General features: G+C 48.8%; 1 protein-coding gene across 7 annotated transcripts in view; it reads right to left on the bottom strand.

Annotated features, from left to right (window-relative positions):
• The window catches only part of LOC108027557 (mucin-22), a 33,996-nt gene extending 12,003 nt beyond the window's left edge, over positions 1-21,993 (bottom strand). Inside the window, exons 1-11 of one of the 7 annotated variants that reach the window (XM_050884710.1) lie at positions 21,270-21,599; positions 8,868-8,931; positions 8,397-8,582; positions 7,744-8,258; positions 7,501-7,686; positions 7,175-7,440; positions 6,640-7,113; positions 5,608-6,576; positions 3,024-5,521; positions 623-2,948; positions 49-506 (exon numbers count right to left, since the gene is read on the bottom strand). In XM_050884710.1, coding sequence (XP_050740667.1) covers positions 49-506; positions 623-2,948; positions 3,024-5,521; positions 5,608-6,576; positions 6,640-7,113; positions 7,175-7,440; positions 7,501-7,686; positions 7,744-8,258; positions 8,397-8,582; positions 8,868-8,931; positions 21,270-21,278 — 7,951 coding nt within the window. In that variant the 5' untranslated portion in view covers positions 21,279-21,599. Of the gene's footprint in view, positions 1-48; positions 507-622; positions 2,949-3,023; positions 5,522-5,607; positions 6,577-6,639; positions 7,114-7,174; positions 7,441-7,500; positions 7,687-7,743; positions 8,259-8,396; positions 8,583-8,867; positions 8,932-21,269; positions 21,600-21,977 lie in introns of those variants that run through there. The other 6 variants (XM_017099024.3, XM_017099026.3, XM_017099025.3 and 3 more) reach the window with 6 other exon arrangements.
• Positions 21,994-24,774: the final 2,781 nt, after the last annotated feature.

Here is a 24,774-nt window from a genome sequence, read left to right as displayed (position 1 = left end):
AAAACTTTTGACTTTTAATAATCTTTCAAAAATACTTGAACAACTTACCGGTATTAGGAGAATCCACCACAGCATTCACGGGTTTTCTGGGGGTAAACACTCTTCTGGTCGGAAACTTTTTGAAGCTATTGGATGGTACTTCGGTAGTTGCACTTGACACTAGAGATTCTTCTTGAGATTTAACTTTAATTTCTTCATCGTCCTCTTCACTATTTTCCGTAGCTGCTGGTGTGGGTGTCGTCGAGCGAACACGGAAGCGCTGTGGAACGCTATAGCTTCTTCTGGTTGTTGTATCTAGTGGTTCACTTGGAGTCTCCTCCTGCAACCTGGTGGACGGGGTCAATCGGGTGCGGTTAAGTCTGGTGTAAGTGCGTAAAGCCCTGGCATTATCTTCGCTTCGTTCCTTTTCTTCTAGAAGAGAAAAGCTCACAATCTTGGAGGTCTCGTTGCTTGAGTCTGCTGCTAGTAGTATTGTTTTAAAGGTTTTGCCCTGTCTCTGGGACTTTCTATTTCCGCCACTATCCTCATCATTTTCTTCATCCTCATCGATTTCAGCGGTTATCTCATCATCATCAAGGGTTTCCTCTCCTGATCCGACCAACTTTGCCCCCGGGTGACCTACTTTGACCCGGGGGTTTTCAATAAAAAATGACCGAGTTCGGCATTGATTTCCCTGGCCTGTTGCATCGCTAGGCGATGGTCATCGCTCTCTCCCTCTTCGCCTAGGGAATTGATTGGTGTTTCATTTTCGCTCACATTGAAAACATCATGGATTTGCTGCTTTATGTTCACAGTTACACTTTCAATATCTGGTGGTGCGGGGGACTTGTCAATGTATGTAATCGGCGAATCTTTCACATACTGATAGTACTTTCTTCTATGGTAAATCGGTAAAGAAAGCTTATCATCGCCTTCATCTTCTGAAGTTTCACTTTCCTTGGTGATTGTTTGGCTTTCCAATTTATTCTCTGTCTGCAAACGATTTATGGCGTTACTTAGCTGCACTTTAAGATCGCTTAAATCTTCTTCGGTGGTTGAGGTCGCTTCTGTGGTGGTTGTTGTCGTGGTGGTGCTGGTTTTGAGGCGATTTACAAACTGTTGCTTGGCCGCCGCCAACTGATCTTCTGTAGAGTCATCTTTGACGGTAACTGGTGTTGTTGTCGTTGTGCTCACGGGTCTTTTGCGGGCAAGAACTTTTCTGGGGGTGTCTTTTGTGAAAGTAGAGGTTGCTTTTTCCGCAGACTCATCTCCTATTGAAGCGGCAGTAGTTGTTGTGCTGACGGGTCTTTTGAACGCTAGAATTCTTCTAGTGGTGGCTTCTACAGAGGCAGAGGTTGCTTCCTCTGTAGACTCGTCTTCTTCTAACGCTGCAGTGGTTGTTGTGCTCACCGGTCTTCTGAACGAAAGAATTTTTTTGGTGGTGACATCTACAGAGGCAGGGGTGGCTTCCTCCGTAGACACTTCTTCAACTGGAGCCGCAGTGCTTGTTGTGCTCAGAGGTCTTCTGAAGGCAAGAACTCTTCTGGTGGTGGCTTCTGATGAGGGGGATGGTTCCGTAGAGGTAGTTGTAGGTTCTTCAGTTGTTGTACTAGCTTTCGAGGGCCTCTTAAAGGCGAAGCTAGCCTTGCGAGTACTGGCTTCGATTTCGTTCGGTATTTCAGTGGTTGTCGTGGTAGTCGTACTACCTCTAGTCGGTCTGGTTCTTCGAATAATAGTCCTGGCTGTTGTGCTTGCACTTGGTGTCTCCTCCACATCATTACCAGCTCCGTGACCGGCTTCGTACTCAAATTCTTCAACTTCTTCGTGCTCGATGGTTTCCTTGGGCTTCTTAAGAAGACGCCTTCTCGTTTTGGTCACCGTCGTCTCGGTCTGGGCCTGCTTCTTTCGGTTGCTACGGGAGGCAAAGTCCAGGGCCAGCAGGGACGAAAGATCATTGCTCTCAAAACGCACGGATCCACGGTTACGGGTCACAGTGCGCGGGGTGCTGCTGGGCGGTGGTGGGTGGGTTACTTCATCGATAATGTACTCATACTCCGCGGGTTTCTCCTCCACGGTTTTCGTGTGGATGCGCTTCACAACCTTTTGCCCTGCGTCCAAAGTGCGCACATAGGTGGTGCGAGTGCGAGTGATTCCATTGCCTAAGCTTTCGGTTTTTGTGGTTGTGCGGTTGCGAACGGCATTCAACGAAGTCCGACCACGGTTTAGCCTCTCCGCACTTTGAGGTTCCTGTTGCTCGCTTTCCTCTTCCTTGGAGGAAGCCGAACGACCAATAGGCGTTTCAGTGCTCGTGGTGCTGTGATTGTTTCTGGCTCTTTTATTGGCATCTGCCGCTAGAAGAGAGGATAGGTCTCCCTCTTTGCGTGGCCTAAAGCTGCCTCTGACTATAACTCTTCGCCGTGGCAAGGCAGTGGTTGCTTCACTCTCGTTTTCAGCCTCCTTAGCCCCTTCGGTGGTTGTTGTACTTGTGGTTGCCTCTGTGGTACTGCTAGTGCGGAAGAAGCTACGTCTAGTGGAGCTGCTCACGTCGGTTTCTTCTGTAGTTGTTGTGGTTGAAGCTTCTGTGGTGCTTGGCGTCTTCTTGAGGAAAAGCGAACGACGAGTGGTGGATGCATCTTCTTCAACCTCATCACCCAAGGAACTGCTAGCGATTTCTTCAGTAGGAGTGGGGCTTAAGGCTTCAGGGGTGCTGCTAGGAGCCTCAGTGGTGCTAGTTCTGAAAAAAGGACGACGTGTTGGACCTTCGGTGGTTGTCTCGAGTTCACCTTCTGGTTCGGTGGGGTTACTGGGTTCTTCGGTGGTGCTGCTAGTTGCCGCAGTGGGGCTAGTTCTGAAGACCGAACGACGCGTTGGACCTTCGGTGGTTGTCTGCACTCCGTTTTCTGCATCAGCAGTGCTGCTAGATGCCTCTGTGGTGCTGGTTCTGTAGAAGCCGCGTCGTTTTGGACTTTCTGGGGTTGTCTGAACTTCACTCTCTAAATCAGACAGGCTGCTAGGTGCTTCGGTGGTGCTGGTTCTGTAAAAACCGCGAGGTCTTAATCCTTCAGTAGTGCTCTGAATTTCGTTTTCTGCTTCCGTAGTGCTGGTTCTGGTGCCAACGATAACACGGCGTTTAGGGCTTGCAGTAGTTGTGGTTTCCTCTTCTGGCATAGCTTCAGCTGTGGTTGAGCCAGAGTGGTTGAAAGCCCGACGAGTGGGCTTCTCTGCAGCTGTCGTAGACATTTCTTGGGGAACCACTGTGGTGCTAGTGCTGCTCTCTGGTAGTTCTGTACTACTTGAAGGTAATTCACTGGAGCTATCGTTGATACTAGCTTCCGAATTCGATTCACTGGTGCTGCTGTTGAGGTCTTCAGATTGTGCACTTGTGTTGATAGCTTCGCTGATTTCTGTCGATGACTCTTCGTTGTTGCTCTCGGATATGGCCTGCTCTCTAGTTTCGGTGTCTAAAGCTTCTTTAATTACTCTATCGACGGAATTGGCTTCTGTAGTGCTGCTGATAATGTTCTCAGCGGTGCTTACAGTGGCTTCTGAAGAGCTGCTCACATCTGAAGTTTCTGCGGGCAGAGTGGTAATCTCCAGTTGTGGTGCCGCTTCAGTAACAATTTCGGGAGACTCCTGTTCGGTAGCCGTGTTGCTATCATCCGTATTTACACTTCCAGCGGGCGCCTTGGTCTCACCCCGCTTTTCATCATCGATTACCTCAGCAGCTACATTTTCATCTTCGGTGGTGCTCTCGACAATTTGTCCTCCCCTGCTTATCGGTCGGTGTGGTTGAATAGGTTTGGCTGCATCACCGAGATTCCTTACGAAACTGGAACTGCGTCCTGCGGTGAGATGGGCCCCACCGTCGGAGTCGCGAGTGATTGCTTTGTAGTGGATTTGAGAGTCATCTGTGGTGGTCTTGGTAGCAGAGCGTTGGATGCTCTGGTAACTGCGGGAGCCATGAGATGTTGTTTGGGTGGCCACCTCGAGGGCCACCTCGGACTCATCTTCGGCGGAATTAAGGCGACGGCTGCGGAACTTGGTGGTCGGCTGGAGATCATCTTCCACATTTGCTTCGGTGTTCAACTGCTTGCCGGCAAAGCGTCGGGAGTCCTTGTCGTCGCCCGCTAAAGAATTGGCAACCACTTTGCGCTGCGATGTCGGGCCTCGCACCCCGCGCCAAGTGTACTTGACATGCGGCTGAGTGGTGCTGAGTGGGGCGTCGGTATCGATGTGGTTTTGGGATTGACTTAAACTAGAGCTAACTACTTCATGCCTTAAGCTATCATTGCCACCGTTACCAGCTACTTCTACTTGGGACTCTTGGTGGTGCAGTGAGGAGGTTTTTGTTCGTGAGTTGGAGATTGCTGTTGCTGTTGGAAGACTGGCACTCACCTTGGGCCTATCCCCTGGAGATAGTCGTGTCTTCTTCACTACTTTCACAACTGCATCGGTTTCGTTATCGTTATTATCGGTATTGTTATCGTTATTATCGGTTTGGGAAATTGTGGTGGAAGTGGTAGTGCTGGCTGTGGGTCGTGTGCGACGTCGGGGATAACCAAAGGGTCGGGGACTAGAAAGGTTTGGTTCTGTGGTTGTTGTTGGGGTCTGTTCTGGTTGGTGTTGCCTTCTGCCCGGGTTGGTTCTAATGCTATTTAAACTACTCAAACCGTTTGTTGGACTAGCATCGCTCGCTGCTTCTGCATTGTTGTTGTTGTTGGTGGTGGTGGTTGTTGTGGTTATACGTCGACGGTTGGTGGTCGCATACTTGTATTGGGTCTTAGTTTTTGTTACCTCACTGTCCTCGTCCACGTTGTTAACGTCATTCAGGTCGTTGTTGCCCGTGGTGGTTGTTGTTTTCGGTGTGGTTGTAGTGCTGACCAGTTCGGATTCCGTTGTCGTTGTGGTTGAGGTGGTTGTTGTCGGTGTTGTTGTCTCTACGTCGGGATTGGGAGGAAGTTGGGTGGGTGAGGCTTCACTCAGCTCGGTGGCTAGCAGAGAGTCTGAGCTAATGCCATTGGAGGTGGTTGTTGTTGGGATAGTGGAGGCTGCAATTGGTGTGGGTGTGGTGGTGATATGCAGGTTATTAGTTAAGGATGTGATGGTGGTGGTGGAGGTGCTTTCATTTGGTTCAGTGGTTTCGTTAGTTGTGGTGGTGGTAGTTTCGGATTGGGCGGTAGTGCTGGGTGTTGCTGTGTTGTTCTCTTCTGTTGGTATTAGGTTATTCAGTTTCACATTGTTGTTGTTGTTATTGCTGCTGTTGTAGTGGTTCTTGTTGTAGTTGTTGTTGGTGGTGGTGCTGGCCTTGGCAGTCTCAGTGCCGGTGGTTGTTGTTGTTGTAGTTTCTGGTGTTGCTGTTGTGGTGGTGGTTGTTCTGCGGCCGATGCTCGCATATTTACGTGTATTTGTGGTTTGTTTGCTTTGTACCGTAACAATATCCTTTTGCTCGTCCTCGTACTCATCTTCTTCGTCCTCTGTGGGATCTTCGGCATCCTCGGCAGTGGCACTCTTGGTGGGTCGCGTACGCTCAAAGTACTTGTAACTGTTAAAAGGGAGAATGTTTGTTAAATTGGATGGATGACCATGGATATATAATTAAAAACCCTTTAAAACTGTACACCCACTCACCGATTGGTTGTCGAACTAGGTGCCGGTTCCGTGACCTCTGGTGGTGCGGTGGTGCGTCCTCGCGTGCGACTTAAGGTGGCATAGGATTTGACCTGAGTCTGGGTTTGTTGTTCCGCCGCTTCCTCGTGGGATTCTTCTTCTGGAGGAGCCACAGTGGGGGGTCTTGTGCGTCGGAGACTTGTGTACGAAGGCGTTACTGAGCTCAATGGACGACGGGTGGTTGTCTCGACCACGGCCAGATTCTCTTCCTCCTCCTGCTGATCTGCATGCTCCTCCTCATCACCCTGACTCGCAGACCGATGACGATTAATGGTCACATACTGTTTGCGTTCCTTCAAGAAACCATCGAATTCGGCCAACTTCTCAATGCCCTCGTTTTGTGGTCCCTGGCGGCTGTTGCCCCTCAGAACTGAGGAGTATTTGGAATAGCTATTAGCGGTGCCACTTGATGAACCACTCGAAGAACCACTGCTCGAGGCAGTGGCCTCCGTGCTCGTCTCCGTGGCTTCACTAATCTTAAAACGATTGCGTGTGAAGGAACTCAAAGTTCCAGGTCGACTCAGCACACGGTCGTACAGGGATTTGCTAATGGTCGAGGGTGTGGTGGCTGCACCACTGGCTGAGTTCTCCTTTAGGGTAATCGATCCATCCTTGTTGCGCAACAGATGCTTCTCCAGCTGCTCGACACCACCCACTTTGCGAATTAGGTCGATCAACTCCTTGATCACCTGTGGATCTTCCTCAGCATCGGTGGACTTGCTGGGCGACAGCTCATCGGTGTCCTCTTCGTACTCGAGGTCTTCATCAACAGTGGCTGGCGTTGTCGTGGTGGTGGTCGTGGTGCTTGTGGTGGTGCTGGTGGTGGTTCGTGGATACACAGGACGAGCCGTGGGAGCAGCTGTTACTCGATTCGAACGCACTGTGGTGGTGGTCGGGGCTGTGGAGGTCACTGGTGCCACTGTGGTGGATCTATTGTAGGAAATAAAGGGGTTGAGATAGTTGCCCATAAAAAGTAATACAAAATGTACTAACTTCTTGGTCTTGCAGGGCACATTGCGGGCAAAGTCGCACGAATCGGCGGCCGGATTGAAGTAGAGACCCGATGGACAAGTGAACATGTGAGCCACGATTCCCAGACCCGATGGTCCGCTATCCAGACACCAGTAGTACTTCTTACAATCCCTGGGATGCTGGAAAAAGCCCTCCTCCTCGCACTTGAAGTCCGAGCCCGGATCCGGAGTCGTTGGAGGTGGTGGCGTGGTGGACGCCCTGCCTCCAATGTAAAGGGAGGATCCCTCGGCTTCTGTCAGCTTGAAGGTGGTGCTCGGCGGTGGTACTTGGGTAGTAGAGCTCACGGCTGGCCTCCTGGTGGCACTGGGCCGCCTGGAGCTGGCTGGAGCTTCGGTCTTGCCATTTAGACGGTTCCTGGTGCTGGCATTATCGCGACTGCGAGATCTTGAGGGTTTCTGCGGACCACTTGGCTTGGCCACCTCGTTGATGCCCAGACTGAGGGAGATTGGAGAGGATTAAAGTAGTGTACGGGCTTACAATAAATATTTCTCCTTACCCCAGCGCCTCCACCATGGCCTCTTTAGCAGCCTCGATGAGGGGATATGGCTTTCCGTTGCAGGTGCCGCGGAAGTCGTCGTTGTCGATGGCCCAGAACATGATGCCACCCAGTCCCTGGGCCACCACATACTCTGCCTTCTTGCGCACGATGGCCTCGTCGTCGTAGCCCACCCACTGGTTGCGCCTGTAGGCATAGGGACCCATCACATTGGCATTCGGCTGCACCACAGTCCACTCGGGATCGTCCTTCAGGGTCTGACAGATCTGGAAGGGATTAGAGTGGGTTAGGGGACTCCAACTACATTTATCAGCTGGTAAACCTACCTCATAGTAGGCCAGGTATCCCTTCTCGCGAGTGGCATCACCCTGCTCTCCCGGACCCTCCGAAGGTGCTCCCAGCTCGGTGCTCTCCTCGTTGATCAAGGTGTAGGACCGACCGTAGGTGGGTATGCCCAGAACCAGCTTGTCCCGATCTGCACCCGCTTTCAGGTAGTATTTGATGGAGTAGTCCTGTAGATACAAAGGTGTCATTCATAGAATTTATGGTTCATTCTTATTCCAACTCACAATATTTAACTCGGCATCGTAGTTGTACTCGGAGTCCTCCTCCAGCGAGTAGAGCGGAGCATGGTGGTTGACCGATGGCTCGTGGGATGAGTGGAAATCGTAGGTCAGCACGTTGAACCAATCCAGATACTTGTTCAGCTTGGGCACATCGTAGCCCTTGTCGATGTACTCGATGCCAGCGGGCACGGCCATGGTGAGGAGGAGTCGGGTGCGTCCGGTCTTCTCCGCCTCCCTCTCGAACTCGGCCCTCAGCTCCTGGACAAACTGGGCGTAGTTGTCCCGATCGCGGGACTTGCCGCCCTCGCGATGCGCCGGGTACTCCCAGTCCAGGTCGATGCCATCGAAGTGGTTCTGTCGCAGGAACTTCAGGATGTTCTTGATGAACTGCTGGCGCCGCTCGCTGCTGGCCACCAGTGGCGAAAATCTGGAACTGGCCTCGTTCCAGCCGCCGATGGCAATCATGGTCTTCAGCTGCTTGTTGTACGTTTTGAGTCCAGTGAACTTGGCATAGCCACCTGGTCGTAGCGGGTTGGAGGAGGGATCTCGTTAGTCAGGGGTTGCAGCGGCAGCATCATCAGACGGACAGGAAATTAAAGCCGAGTCAAATTAACTCGCCGGAAGGACGGGGCGTGTCTGCGCTGCCCAACACTCACCCTGCTCAATGTCCTGGTACTTGTCGAAGGGCTTCATCTGGTTGTCCTTGGTGAAGCCCCCGAAGGCGTACACCAAGTGGGTGCACAGGTACGGATTGATGTTCTGCGGATTGAACTTGGCGGTGCCCGGCCGATAGACACTCCAGTTTGTGTAGTAGCAGACCACGCGCCCCTCGCTGCTGGCTTCTGTTCCGGGGGAGTTTCAATTGGGTTAGTGACGGGCCATGGAGCACAATTCAAATGGGTCGGGGGTTGCATTAATTGAACAATATATTAAAAGGCCAAAGGGGTTATCAGGGGTTCGGACTGGGCCTCTGTAATTATTGTTGCCATAGCTTTTACGGCAAGTAATACTATTCTTAAGTGCCTTTTAATAACTTAAAATGCAACATATTATTTAGCTGTATATACGTTTTACTTAGGTTCTACAGTTTCACATAGAGATCTGCACCAAGTGACACAATTACTTACCGTTTATGCAATAGGCGAGAGCGCAGAGCAGGAAGAGCGTTTGCCAGGCCGCTCCACGCCGGAACTGCAATAGAGGAAGAAGAACATTAGGAATTCGGACAATCAAGACGACGATTATATCGGTTCGAGCCCAGACCTGGGCCAGCACGAGGCGGAAGCCATCGGCGGGCAGTCCAATTAGCATATCGAGATCGGAGATGGAGATGGAGACCGGGGAGCGCGGATCTCGGATCGCCGTGGGCCATCAGCATTGACACAGTGACATCGATGGATTGAATGGGTGGTGGGGAGCCAAGGGGGATTGGAGATCGTAGATGGGTGATCGGAGGGGCTCGCATAAATCTGGGCGAAACAAAGGAGCCAAGACACGAACTCGAAAAAGTGGTTCCCATGAAGGTCGCCCTTCAGGTCGCGCCTTACATAACCGCCTCGCGACTGATGTGACGAGATGAGTTTCACATGCAAATCGCCCGGCTAATCACATGCAGGTGCCACGCTCCGTTTTATTCGGGTGCCGCAAGAGGGGCTGACTAGGAAGCAGCACACACCACCCGTGCAATATATGAGTCACACTCCGCATAAATAGCTCGAACGGATTTTCATATTAAAATGCCAAAGTGTTACAACAGCGCGGCCACAATGGGCCCAATCTTTTTGGATTTTGGTCAGCAACCGAAAGAGAAACAACGCGGATTACATAAGCGATCCGAGCCAAAAGTCGACTTCGATTGCGAGTGCGTGTGTGCGTGTGTGCGTGTGTGAGCCATGCCGGTTTTTCTTTTTCTGGGCTCACACACACTGCGTAATCGTTCATTCATCGAAGTGACTTTTTACACACAGCGAACAAAGTGCCTGGAACCGAGTTGGCCAAGCCAAGACATCAGCATCAAAAAGCAAAGCCATCTGCCTGCGATGGGACCCAAACAGGTTGGATTGCCGAGGCTCATAACTAATTAGCGGGCTGGTCAGACCTCTCTATACGCGCTATAATATGCATGCTGTATGTGTCGGGAGGCGAACAATAAAGTCGGCTAAGTGCAGTTCGCGCCGGAGGGGAACTTTCTTTTCGCCAAAAACGAGTATCTATAAGCAAAAAACTAAACATTTTAAGCCAAGAACATACTTCTTAGGCCATATTTTGTGTTCACACAGCATAAATCTTTCCAAAACTATGTAGTTTCCCTTGCATCCATTATGTATAAATCTACTTCAATAGTCATAGTTCAACTTTGATTCCAAGCTTCCTGGAATGACAGGTGCTTCATCTTTTTTCAGTTACCGTTTTCGATTTCTGGAAAATCTTGAGAGCTAGTTAGATCTTGGATTTACACATATAAGAAGGTGTGCATTTATTCGCATTGCAATGAAATTGTTGGTATTACCAAACCATTAAATATTCCTAAAAATAAAATCTAACAAAATGGTTAGTTCTTCAGAAACACAAAGCCATAAACATCACTTCCCCGAGAAGGGCTCGTTGGCTGCTGAGTGGGCACAGCTGCCCTGGCAAGTGCGCAACCCAGTTTCCCGAAGACCTCCTCCGCATGCACTGGCTGGGGGCAGAAGTGTTGGCTGCTTAGCGATTGGAAGCTTTCCCCGAGCGCAAATCGCAGCCGTATCCATATCCGGCGCACCGCTCGATGAGCTGTTGATGGCGGTGCTGTTGTCCCATTTTGCCAAAAGCTAAAAGCACTCGAGACCATTCTGGCGGAGGGTAATGGCACACTTACCCCGTGCGAGCCGGGCCAGCGAAGTACTTATAGAGCGGTGTGTGGACACTTGATTGGGCCATTGGACCAGCATAGGTGGACGAGATATGTTTATGGAACGCTGTGGCCATTTACATTTATACATAGCCATCATTTACATGGCGGCCGGTCTGTGGCTCACGCATTGCCTAACACTGCTTTATGGCGGCGCCTGCAGCAGCTGCTTACATAAAATGCGCGCCGACAAGCAGAAAAAGATAGCCACTCGCAGATAGATGGATAAATAGATGGGGAAAATGTGCGCAGCTAAGCAACAATTCGGCTGGCACAATGCGCAGAGCACTCGCACTCGCAGTCGCATTTCGCATTGATTGGCCTGACAAATTTGTCGATTTTACGCAAAGTGAGCAGCGGCCGCGGCGGCAACATCGACAACACACGAGCCCGTACTTAAAGGCAAGTGCCAGATTGTTTTCGGCCTGGTTGCGGCTGTGTCCAGCCTTATTTTCTTTTAATTGCAACCAGCGGTTGGCAATTAAAGCGGGCTAAATGCGGCCTGGTCCGGTGTGCTGCTGCTGCAGTTGCTGCTGCAACACCGTGGACGTTGCTGCAGGGCGCCTGAGCAGCAGCCGCCACAGCGGGCCAAATTGAGAATCGTTTTGGCCGGATTTACAGCCCCAGCGGCGGAACAATTTATGGACAAGTTGCTGCTGCTGCCGCAGTTGGCTGCTGCTGCTGCTGCGACAACGAGTTGCAACACCACCGAGTGTGCGGCACACATGTACGTGTGTGTACTGCAACTGCAGCTGGGGAGCCCGTTGCTTACGTAAGGCACCGCGTTACGGCAAAAACAAAAAGATAAAAGCCCGCAAAAAATGCGCAAATATTGCGTACATGCCACAATTTCTCAGTTGGCTTTGCATAAATCTGGTTTAACCTTGAATCGAGACCAGCCACACTGCCTCAAAAGCGCAGCGAGCTGCTTTCGGTTTTGTGTGCCATTGGCAGCAGGTCGGTTTCGAGAACTTCGAGACCCCGAGATTACTTGGGCTGCGACCATTAGAACCGCTTGTTCCAAGGACCGACAGACAAGGAGATTCGTTGGCCAAGATACCTGTAACCAAACCAAAAGGGACGCTTAATTTGTGGTCTGAAATCGAGGGATTTATGCAGTTGAGTAAGGGTGTCTTTGCAATTTCCAACTCATCTAATTCGATTTCTAGCCCAAAGTTATTGAGCAAGTAATAATAATTCAATAGTAAATTATTTTTTCCCAAACGATGAACTCCTTTTGTTCAGAAACTTAACACACCAAGTGTAAGGCCAATAAATCCTGTAAAAATTATCAATAATTACTGAATTCTATAAACTTAATTGTTACTATCATAAAATTACAGTTTATGAAAATGAAGATGTTTTCAGCTGCTTAACAAGGCTTGAATGCCATTAAAAAGCACTAAATCCACCCAAAGCAGTTACCAATTTGTATGAATATGGTGTGGTTTTCATATTTTCTTTTGCTTTTAACGTGGTTAATGGCACGCTCATGGTCTTTGCTCACTTCGTAGGTCTTTGAAGAGAAACAATATATGAGAAATTCCTCAGAAAGTGAGTCATGTCTCAGGAAACCCATTTTGCTTTTGCCCGGGAAACTTATGGCGGCGGTGTGCTGGACAGCTCCTTATTTTTCTCCTTTCGGAACACCCGTGAATCATGTGTGAATATTTGAGTAAATTGTGGGTCTGCCGGCCATCACTCATGGCTCAGGCGAAATTCCGCAGGTAATGCCCTGGCTATTCAGAATCCCCGGGCGCTGCCATGCAGCTGCCACCAGAGATCTACATTTACACACTCACAGCCCCGCGAGGAGGAGCATGACTTGGCCGAAACGCTGTTGTGGAGTAGTTCGGTTCGCCCCTCAAATGCAACTTAAAATTCAAAGAGGGTCCGCTGCAGTACCGCTGCCGCCTGGAAATTGACTGGAAATTTCCGTAGCACGTAGAATGTGCCGCACATCGTGTCACGTTCCAGGTACCCAGAGCGTCGCAATGTCAACGCCCCAAAAAGCTGTATGAAAACAAAAACAGGCAACTCGGCCCGGAGATCAATGTCTGGCCGAGCGACGTTGCGTATACGCCCCGTTTCTGTTGAGCTTTGGCAGCAGGCGCGGTGGGAGTGCCCTGCTGAAGAGGTTTGTAAACAAAAGTTTTGACATTTCGAACGGCCACTCCACTTGTCCAGAGAGTTCGACAACACCTCCTGGAGTGGGTGTGCCCAAATCCACAGCCCAAACCACAATGCCACAGATCTCTGGCCGATAAGCTGATGCATTTAACCCATGCAGTTAGCCGGGATTTATGCCGTGCGAAAGCTGGGCATTGTTGGCCAACAGCGAGACTGGCGTGCGAAAGATTTTCCCAGTCCCCGGCATCAAGGCATTTCCAACTAGGCAACCAAGCAGGCCGGGCCACGACCCAAACTGAATCATGGCCGGCGGCAGAACACAACAATCGGGCTTGGAGCCAGCCAATGGGGCCCGATTGTCCAAGCAATTGAGGGACACAAAAAATAAGACAATTCCCTGATAGTTGTGTGATATATGCATAAATGAGGGGGCCTTGCTTTCAAATACAAGGGAGCTTTTCCTTAATTGAAATTATGAAAATCAGGATCAACCGACTAAAAAAATGTATTGAGTCAAATTTTGATAATTTTCAGAGCTGTTTTCGTAATAACTACTCAAGGGATGGTAGCATATACAGCGTGAGCTCACTATCAACCTATTCCCACCGCGGTGCACCGCCTGATGACATCTCCACTTGACCCGTCGGCCATGACACCCCATGGCCAGCGGCCAATCTTGTTTGAACTTTCCTCGATGGAATCGAATCGCTTGGCCAGGTGAAAAGCCGCCCGACCGGCCAAAAGAAAATGAAGCCAGCGAACACAACGCACCTGCGTTGACCAAGAGTGGCCAATGGAGCAGAAGTCACCCAGTCATTGACTTCGCTGGGGAACCAGTTGGCTGCTGACTCGGGCCCCGATCCCCCGATCTCGTACTGCTCTGCTTTCTGCTCCTCGCAGGCTTTCTTAAGCGCCTTTTGGCGTGCCAGGAGGCCACCAACCACCAACCACCAAAGACCAAAACCGAACACCGAAATCCGAAATCCGATGGGAAAAGCGAAAGTCGATGTGTCGCCGGATGCTGCATCTCGCCCCAGCGCGATTATGTCCATCTTTATTTGGCCGCTGGATCAGTGCATTATGGGTCAGCAAACGGTGGTCGAAAAGGAAAACCACATCTGAAAAGCGGTTTCCCCGCTCTCACACAATTGAGCCATATCAACCGAGCAGGCCCGTCGATGGATTGGGAAACTGGCCCACTGCAACAATGAAGACAGTGCCTGTCAAGGCCGGGTACCCGCCAATAAACTAGAAATAGAAATCCCCCGCTCCAAGACGATTCGATGCCAAGCCGTCTTCGGACCTCGCTCACACACCTTCCCCCGATCAATGTCAATGCCCATCCATCGATGTCACAATTTGCATTTTACGCCGTGCATTTTCCCTTTGGCCGACTGCAGAATTCAAGTTCACTCGGCCTCGCCCCATTGTCTGCACTTCGCCTTGGTGATCCGGCTCTTGGCCATCTCTGGCCCATCCTCATCAGCATCAGCAGCAGCAGCAGCAGCAGCAGCAGCATCAGCATTGTTTGCGTCGCGTCACGAGCGCAACAATGGGCAGTTCATTAAATCCAATTACACGCCGAATATTTGCGACTGCCTTTAATGGGAATTTCATCAAATTTTTGGCTGCTTTTGGCTGTTCGGTTCATAGGGGCCGCCCCAAATGACGGGAACCCTTTTGGCGAGGATTGTTAGCTGCACATAGTTAACCTACTGCATCGGAACTCTTCGTGTGTTATCCTTTTATTTCATATATTTAGGTTCGACTTGTTTATTTTTTGGGCACCCCATGTTAAATGTTTGTGGAATCCAAGCCGAGCCCCCTAGGTGAGCGTTCCGTGGCGCCAAGGCCCCACCCAACACTTCCAATTTCGCCGCATTAGCGGACTTAAGCTCCACTCTGCTGTCGAATCAAAATATTATCCTTCGGCGCGCGCTGCAGCGTGAAAATTCAATTTAAGGCCTGAGTGGTCTAAGCAGTCGGGACGCCGGCCAATGGAATCGATGCCCAGCTGGAATCGGTGTCCAGCTTCCGGGACTCCCGATGATTCACTCGCAGAAACTGGAACTAATCCGTTTGGACTGGCCTGAGTCATGGCAGTCAAATCGAGGCAAAAACGCGAAGTGTCAGCTGGAGAATTTTCATTTCCATTCCGCAATTCATTATCTCTCATGCGCAGTCGGTTTCGACTCCAAGGTGCTTCGTCAACGTGGTCAAAACCAACAAGACATCGGCTCCGGCCATGTAGTACCCCCCGCTTTTCGCCTGCTGGTCGCTTATCACTTTGCGTTTGTCGCCGTTAATGGTGCGATTTTCCCCGTTAACGCAAATTACCAGGCGATAAAGATTGGCCAGGTCGAGGAGAAAGGGGATGCCGCTTTTGGCCAAATGTTTGGCGAAAGTCAAGGCGGCTAAACAGCAAGTGGCTCGAAAATGTCAATTAAAACGGCTGCTATCCAGACTTTAGCTGAAGATAAGACAACCAGTGCTTGCGATTTTATTATTTCTATGTACCCCAACTATAGGGGTGACGCTACTGGTGCACATGCGAGCTACTCAAATTTCCCACAACTCCCGCTCGATCACTTCTTTTGGCCATAAACTTTCCCCGCCAGCGTGGCCAGCTGTCGGGCTAACACCGCAATTAATGTCTGGCCGACTTAATTGCACGCCCGAGCTGACCGTGAAAAGTCGGCGGAGGATTGAAGAGCGCATTTGCATGACAGAAACCGGAAAACTGCAGGTGCAACACATGTCTTTTCCCGGCGATTTCGCGGCTTCTTGAGTGAAATGTTTTTGCCACTGTCATTTATCACATCGGCAAGCAGCGCTTTGCGATTTGTCACCAGACAGTTACGCAAAAAACGCAAAGCAGCAGTGAAAGCTGGAAAAGAAAACGATAGTGGCAAAGAGCTAATAAAAGTATAATGCAGACAAGAAATCAATTAATTTTTGTTAATTTAATTTGCAGTTTCGAAGATCATCTGTCAAAGAAAGGGCCAGCGAAGCGAAGGGGAGGTATACCTAAAAGCATCTAAAAATGAAGTGAAAGAGCTGATGCAATGGCATTTCATATGGGTCTCCACACTCAAAGACCAAGATAAAATCATGAGCTCTAATCTGAGATCTAAAAGCATGTTCTTTGGGGTACAATAGTCGAATTAACTTCTTAGGACGGTACTTCTTATAGTGCACTACCCAACCACTTGTTGCAAGTCACTAGCCCAAACTGGCAGCCAGTGATATTTCAGTGCGTGCCGCAGGTGCGAGCTGCCCACCGGCCGCCGCTCCGCAGTGAAATCGAAAGTCGGACCTGAGCCAGACCCCCATACCATATGACGCCGAGTGGCACCCCTCCAGCCCCCGTCGGAGGGCGGACCGCGGACCGCGGACCGCGCTTACCTTGCCATCGCCAGCGGCCCGATCGATAATTGGCAACCAGGCGAAATTAGCGGAGCTAACGGCAGGTGTTATACACCAACTCATCTCTTTATTGCTCTTTCTGCACCAGCACTTGGCGGCTTTTATGGCCTACAGCCGGGGGCCACGGGCATTTCTTTTTCGCCCATTTGAGCCAATTATGTCATCCCAACACGATGAAAGGCCAATAAAAGAAACCGAACGGAAGGGGCTCAATCGAAGAGCGGTGATCTTGCGCAACGTTTATGCCCTTTAAACACGCTTAGTATACAGTTTATGTGCAGCTCTTCGCATTAAGTTTTGGCCGCTGTTGCGTCCTCTGTGGTCGGTGGAAATTATTAAGTCCGAAAAGAAACATCCGGCAACAGGCCAGCCAAAAACACAGAAACCCGTGAAAAACACGAAGACCCGAGGGGAAAACAAAACAACTGGGAAAAGCGTAATCGTGATGCACATTCAGGTTCAAGTTGAGCTGCAGATGAAAACCCCCAGACAAGATGAGCGGCTGAGGTCAGAAACTGGGCACTGGCTAATTTTGGATGATCTTCAGGGGCGCCAGGGGCTGGGAAAGAGGTTTGGGTGCCTTTGCTACATCCGAGCAGCCGGGCTCAACTTAATTAGATCGAAGCATGACTTCGGCAGTTTTGCTTTGGCTATTTTGATATTGTGCTTATTGTTCGGAGTGGCAAACAAAAACTAAATGGAAATCGGAGGAAGTGGGAGTGGAAGGTGGGGATGGGGATGGGGATGGGGATGGGGATGGGGATGGGGATGAGGATCTATGGTAGAGAAATCAGAGAGGCCTTCCAATTTCCAATTCTTTCTTCGCAGCGGGGAAATCACCTCAGGCAAAATAAATTAAGCAAATGCTGCACAAGTTGAAATGGTAAAGCGAGTGGGCGCCATTGCACCCCACCACTTTACTCTATGGAAACAGAAGCCTGCCTTTTAGTCGCATCCCCAACAAAGTAATAACAAGTGTCTCCGTTCTATTTACTTTTCTGCCGATTCTGTCACCAGCTCGCCACCTACTACTCCATCCTTGAGGCAATTAAAGGGGCCATTGTCCACCCCTTCCTCGCTGTGATTTATTTTCCCAGCCGTGCCGTTTCGCTTCGGCCATTTGGCGTCGTGGCGAGTGCAGTCACATTCTTCTAAATACCAATTGGGGGTCGGTTAGCCGCTGGTCGAGACTCAGGAATCCGAGCAAGTGCTTTGTACTGCTGGCCAGGCAAACGGGTTTAAGTGCGGCCAGTGGAGAGCGCAGCTCGGCCAGCTCGGCGCGGCTAATAAATTAATTTATAACTCTTGCTTTTCTGCGCCGCGAAACACGTTGACCTTCAGGCCGCATAACCGATCCATGAGTCTGTCTTGCATTCATACACAGCCGTAAACACAGATACTTTGGCTTCGTATGCTTGTATCTGTCAGCTGAATTAACAGTTACGTCTCGAGAGCTGCCAAGGGGCCCCGCAGGCTGGGCTCCAAGGGTGGGAATCTGATTGGTGGAAAGCGTCGGCCATTGAGGGCATACTTTTAATTGGCCAAGAGGTGGAGAGAAAACTGGTATGAAATAAAAAGTTATTGGGTAGTTTTAGGTGCCTCCAATCGAACACAAAGGATCCTAGGCTTTTGGCGAACGAACGATACTTTTCTTTGACCTTTTTAGTGCAACTTGGTCAAAAAGGGTCCAAAAGCTAAAAGACGCGCTGTTTTGGACAGCCAACAAGCTATACCAATAATCGCAAGTACTTTCTGGAGGTGTAAGAAACCTAGAAAATTTTCATAATGTTTTTTAAAGGAAGAACATCGTTTTGACAAAAAATAAATTTTCCAGGTGTGAATGACAATTGATTGGGAATTTTATTGCGAGTTCAGAAAGGTGTGCCATTCCATATTTGGACCACTACTTTTTATGTTTGGCTAAAAATACTGATTATATTTGGGTCCAAAACAGGAACCCTAGTCTTTTAACTAATAATTATATACTGTTCACTCAAATATAGTAACGAGTTTAAAGGCCTGAACTTACTCAATTGAGTTGAAAATAGTAGCACAAAATAAAGGTTAAGGAAATTGATTAACAAATTGAATACCCGAATATATTTTTAAATTTTTCACTGGCATAACAGAAAGTAAAGCGGAGCTTAAAGAGCGATTGCCAAGCCCCGAAAGTGGCAGCCGAATTCGGTTTGATATCTGGACTCGGATATCAAAGGGAGCACTCGGCACCCTTCCCACCCCGGGGCCGTCGGTGTGTTAATGATTTGCATGTTCCCAAATCAAAGCCGAAGCAGACCCCCGCCTTAACCCCCGACTGGCCCCCCCTTCGCAGACATGGCTGGTTAGCTGTCGTTGTCATGGAATTGAATCATCCCGGCGGTCTCTGGAGCATGTCTCTGCTCCTAGCCCGCTCCTCCGCCTTAACCCCCTGGTGCCGGTGGCGTATACGTAACGAGCAGAAACCCAAACAGCAAAAAATGGCAAATTTTGCAATGGAACTGAAGGCAGATCCCGCTGCACGTGTATCTGTGCATCTGACAGATACAATTACCAAAAGCGATTGCGCTGGGAACGCTGGAATTTCAGGCCAATGCGGTTTAATAGCCCAAAAACCGGTAACTTAATGACACTCTTCTATAATGCTTTTTGAATAAATGCCAAAACGCATCCCCCCGCCGGTCGCCGATTTCAGTATGTATACTCCGTACATATACATTCACTTTTTACCCTCCGCTCATCGGGTTTCACTGTAGCCGGCTGCGAATTCCGATTTGCCAATCTGGAAACCTTTCCACTACTCCGAGGCGGATGTGCCACCTCCGGGGTCACATTATTCGCCTCGATTCGAGATCAGCGTCGTCGGGATGCAGGCGGCTTCAACATTCATGTATCACATCTTGTGGTGGTAGACTCGAAGCTCTTCATTATTTAATGACTCTGCCATTTTTGTTGCTCAATGCAATGCAAAAAAATAACGAGCTTTGGTTATTTATAAGTGTGGCTGCATGGCAGCCCAATAAATCTGTTCAACCCCCTTTAATTCAATGAAAAAATCACAAATCAAGCAGAACTCAATAATAATAGCTAATAAACTTTTTGTGTCAGACTTTGCTTATGAAATGTAAAGACTATTTTTTACTATTATTTGCGCTTTATACTAACTAAGTTTAAATGGTTTTTTCTAGAATTCAAGGGGTTTTTGTTCAGAAGAAAAGTAAGTGATTGGAGTCTCAATATATGTCTGCCAGTGGAAAGCAGAAAATATGCTTTCGTAATAATAGTGTATATTGTTGATGGTTTAAAATTGGGATTGCCTTTTAGGTACTATAGGCATATGGCTTTTCGTTAGGAGCCTGTGAAAATCAAGGCAACTGCAGGAAAGGGTATTGCATCGAAAATCAGATGCCGAATAGGCGGCCCACTTAATGTATGCATACCCAGGCGGAGATCGGCTTGGGATTGTATTGGATTGGATTGGCTCGGCTCGGCTTGGATCTTCAGTTCACTGTCATTGTCTTTTGGGTGCGGCTGCGTTGGCGTCGCGACTTACAATGTTGCAGTGGCAGCTTTGCCGTTGCCTTTGTTGCATGAATTCGCAAGTTGCAATCTCCGCTGGCTTATTTTCTGGGGCTGGGCCACCGATTTCCGCCTGTTTTTGGCAGACAAAGGCCGTAGCCGATTTCCTCTTCTCACGCATTTTTGCAGACTGACGTCAAACGCTGAGATGAGTCTCGTTATTTTGGCCAGTCTTTCCAGCACTTGTCGCCAAACTTGTTTCGCCCCCACGCAAGAGTAGAGAAAAAACGTGGCCAAAAATAAGTTCAGCCGAAAATTGACAAAAATAACAAAAAGCGGGCCCAAAAAGTGTAAAAACAATTCCTAAACGAGTTTTCTGCGCATGCGCAGCTGAAAATTTGCATGAGCCCGAGAAATATCATGCCCCACCGCAGGTCCAGCGGACGTACAGCCTCATTTCGACCATGCTTCCATTCGACCGGGCGCCCTGGGCTAGACAAATGGCAAGGGTCGGGGATGTATCTCCGCAATATCTTTAATATGCGTGCAGCGCACACATCTCCGGGCGATTTCGGTTCGTGTTTGAAAGTTTTGCACTCGATCGATTCGATTAGCATGGGAATTGCAATCGTTGGCGTCTTCGACGTCTTCAGAGGTGTTAATCGGGTAAAAGTTGCGGTTATGCAATGCCCAGAGATCGTAAAGTGATTTTAGACCAATCTACGTAGGCGTGCATCCCTCGATCCTCTCACTTTTTCGTGGGTTCCCCGCCTGAATGATAACTAATCAAGCATCTTGCTGGGCAAAGTCTCGGGCAAGTGTAAATTAGGAAAACCTAAACACGACTCAATCGTAGGGCCATAAAATATTCGATTTTGGAATTCGTATGTAAATGGGTATGAGGAAGATAGGCAGTAGTCTTGGTTTCTTGTCTTGATCTACAGTATAATCCAGCGAAGTGTCAGTGAAGTCAACAGAACTGCTTCAACCATCATAAAGAACTCTTGCTTTCCCCAGAAGCTGCTCTATAAAGTTGGAAGCAGTGTCTAAGTCGAGGAGAATTCTTCGTGCCCAGCACGATGTGTCACCCATTTATTATGCAATCGTCTAGAGAGACATTTCAATATCAAGTCAAACCGGGCGAACGAAATCGAAACCGCGGCCTCGATGAATAATTCAGTTCCGTCGAGAACGAAGAGGAACCAGTTTGGCGATCTTCCTGATCTGCCCATGCATAATCCGCCTCTCCAGCCCTGGGCAAGGATAACAACTTTCGGATCCTGCCAAGGTTGATCGAAACGAAGAAGGAGCGAGGGAAAAACACCCCAGCTCCCCAGCTCCCCTTGTCGGGGCGCCAGGAAATCCAGAGCCGATTCGCCGAACTGGACCGAATATTTACGACTTTTGGCCAGATTTGCGCTAATTGCGCACAAAATGCGGGCCACAAAAGCGGCAAAAAGCAGCGAAATAAAAATGATTTCTCGGCTTTGCAGTTAAGGTGGCCGAGAGTTGTTTTGCGAATTTTTTTCGATCTTTTCCATACTTTTCAGTTGCTGCAACCACTTACCGGAAGCATTTTGGCGGCTTTTTGCTGCTCGAGGTGGCAATACAAGGCTCCTTTGGGCTAGATCTTGCTGCTGGCAATGGTGTTGCTGCTGCTGCTGTTGCTGTTGCTGCTGCTGCTGCTGCTCTCCTTGTTGCTGGTGTTGTTATTGTTATTTCAGTTAAACGCGACGACAACGACGAGGAGGAAGAAATAGCGCTAAGATTTAGTGTGAGATTTTTGTCGTTAGCTCTTGGAAAATATTTGCTCAGAAAACTGGGCTAAATGCGGTTGCAGTTGTTGCTGCTGCTGCTGCTGTGTCTGCATTTTATGCAATCCGCACAGATCTTGGCTAAATGCTCCACTGCCTCCCAGCAGCAACAACAACTGAGACGCCAGAAAGAGGGAAAGAGTATGTAAAAACCAGGCCGAAAGTAAAAACTGTGTTACACACGTCTGCGCATTCAGTTTTTCACTTTCGGCCAGGCGCGGCGGCGCTCTTCTTGGCCCAATAACTGAATAACTAAATCGCGCACACATATCGAACCGCAGAAAACAATCTGCACAATTTTCCACATTCACTCGAGGCACGCAAAACCAACAAGAAAAAACAAGTCAAACAAAAAAAATGGGAAAATGCAAGAAAAGATCCAGCCACGAAGTTGAGGCGGGCCAAAAGTATCTTTGTATCTTCTCTCTTCAACTGGCGAGTGACCGCCGAGCCAACAGTACCGTTCGAGAGTCGCCGCTGCACTGAATCCGTTTGGTGGCCAAAAAGCGTGGCCAGCAGCAGCAGCAGCCGCCGCAACCAGCAACATGCGACATAACAGAGGCCAGGCAGCAACAGCAACACCAGGCCAGCAACCAGTTGCTGCGCAGCCGCAAAAGCCGTCTGTTAAGCCGGTTAACAGGGCGCTTTTGGCCAAGTTGGCTGCCAGCAGCAGGGAATCAAAAGCACGGCAACGACGCTCAAACAGTCGCGTTCTCGGGCCCCAAAGTCACCCGCAAAGCAAACAAAAGCACTGCGGGCTAATGGCGCTGCTTTAATTGCGCCCCGAGACCAGAAAATTATCAATTATGGACACACTTTTGCGGTTTTGGCGCTAAACGGCAGTGAAATCGGTCACTAATTGTTGGCCATCACGGGCCAAAAGGGGATTGTGCAAGCATTCTGGCTGCAGTCTATGGTGGGGGGACGGTAGTTAAAAGTTTCAGTAAGATAGCTAATTCAAGTCGCTAAAGTAATGATAACTCTTAATAGAGTCAAACGCTTGAAGAGTGTCAGTGGTGGAAGCAAAGGTGGTTTTACGTTTATTTATGCTTAGCCTCAGGGGAATCCCCCAAAAGCCTATTGTGAACGTATTACAAACAATATTGGTTAAAAACAAATAGGGTATATTTGCAGGAAAATATTTTTGATAGGGGATATCGAATCTAAATTTATTAACTAAGCATTTCTTTCTTTCTTATTCTATTCACGCTTAATAAAAAAATAAAAAATCAACTGAGGACTAAAACGAATGGGGTCAATTAATTCTTTTAAATAAGTAATATTAATAAATTTATTTTTGAAGTCCTTTTAGGTTTAATTTGACACTCTTAAAGTAACCAGTGCTTGCCAACTTTTAATTGGATAAAAAAGTTAGAGGGGGCTTCCCCCCGAGACAGATGAATTCAATTTTAAAATAAAACACCGCCCGTTTGATTTATCAAACCAAATTTCTGCACTCTTCCTGGAAACCTGTGCGAAAGTAAGCACACCATCTTCCCGGAGATGGTGCCCCGAGCTTTGTGGATCATCTGGGGATCGGACTGGAGTGGCCAGTGGATTGCAACAGGTGAGGTTGCTGCTGGTCGAAGACGCCTAATGGGCTTAATGTGTTGCGCACACAAGTGGCCAGCAGCGGTGTGTGTCTCTGGGTTTTCCTCCTCTACTCGCAAAGCCCCGATCTGGGTTTGGCCGGAACTCAAAATCAATTCAGGGTCCAATCATTTTTGTGGCTGACCTTTGTTTCGGGCCCACTCCACTCCGCCGGGAAAAAGAGTTTACATAACAAGCATTAAATGCTGTCATCGAAATGCCAGCGGCTGCCAAGCGGCGGCGCGAAATGAATTTCAAATATTTTATCAAGCGATTTGCTTATGCCCATTACTGCTGTTGTCTCTGCCCGACCAACACTGCGATTGCTCCGGCCTTTCTTCCCCTTTCTCCGGCACTCCGCTCCACTCCCAACTCGCATATCTATATCTTATGTGTGGCTTGGTCCGCTGCCTGGCCCCAATAGTCTCTCGGTGTTTTCGGCTCTTTCTCGGGGCATTCGAACTTGTGCCAGGGCCTGTGCGGTAACACTGACAAGTTGCCATGGTGGCTGTGGGTGACCCAAAGCTGCTCTTCTCCAGCTCAAAATTAGGCTGGGGGTGATGTACACCCCGATATTACCTATTAATCTTGCACATCAATTTGTACTTCTGTCGGTTTTGGAACATTCAAATATTATATTTTATTATTTAAAAGCAGTGATGAAAAAATAGAAGGGTAAATGAATGAACAAGATAAAAAAAGGTAGCAATAGTAGAAAAAGCATTTAAGAATAAAATAAATATTCATTTTCCCCTTTCAAAACCTCTCTGAAAACCGGAAAGAGAGAAAAGAGCAAGGTAACTCTCCAAAAGAGACAAAGAGAGCTAAAAGCAAGATGGCGAAGTAAAAGTGATACCCCTATAGAAAGAATTGATACCGAACTTCATGAAAATTATGATCAAGAGCAAGGTAACTCTCCAAAAGAGACAAAGAGAGAAAAAAGCAAGATGGCGAAGTAAAAGTGATACCCCTATAGAAAGAATTGATACCGAACTTCAAGAAAATTATAATCATATCTGATCATTTTTTCTCTGTCTATACATACGTTTTTGTGTCATATAGAGTTGCTGGTTAAGAGACCTAATATTTTACAATTCTAATCCAAGATGTATCACTCGAAATACACTGAATGGCAACGCAGTTTTACTAATATCAACTTGATTTTAGTAGACTATAAAGAGTATTCAGAAGTCGGCTCTCCTTCCAGCCTTTCCCCTTACCTATTTTTAGAGCTGTCTTCTCATTTCATTAAATTCCATTTCAATCGGTTTCGTTTTTATTTCTGCTCTCGCCTTTCCTGCTTTTGAGGGCAATCAATCTCGCATTTGGTAGCTGCTATTTGCCCAGGCGAACATAACACACCCGCGTGGACGACGATGACGACGACGATAATGATACGATAATCATCTCCAGGATGACTCACGTTCGCCTCCTGGCTGTTAAATGCATCCGCTGCAAGTAGCCCTTTACCGGGTCTCCATACGGTCTCCATGTACTCGCCAGTACATGCTTACATACCCATGTATTCAGGGCACGCAGAGCAGCGCTCAGACCTCGGGGTGCCCAACTTCCGTTCGGAGGGAGGAGTAGTACGGGGACTGGGCTAAGAAGGTGGTGGGAGCAGCACACACGGACCGTTCACTAAGTGGAGTGGGTGGGAAGAAAATG

This window comes from Drosophila biarmipes, chromosome X (assembly GCF_025231255.1).
Source record: "Drosophila biarmipes strain raj3 chromosome X, RU_DBia_V1.1, whole genome shotgun sequence".
Classification (NCBI taxonomy): Eukaryota; Metazoa; Arthropoda; class Insecta; order Diptera; family Drosophilidae; genus Drosophila; species Drosophila biarmipes.
The sequence above is the reverse complement of the archived record's forward strand: the minus strand, read 5'-3'. Positions and strand labels throughout refer to the sequence as shown.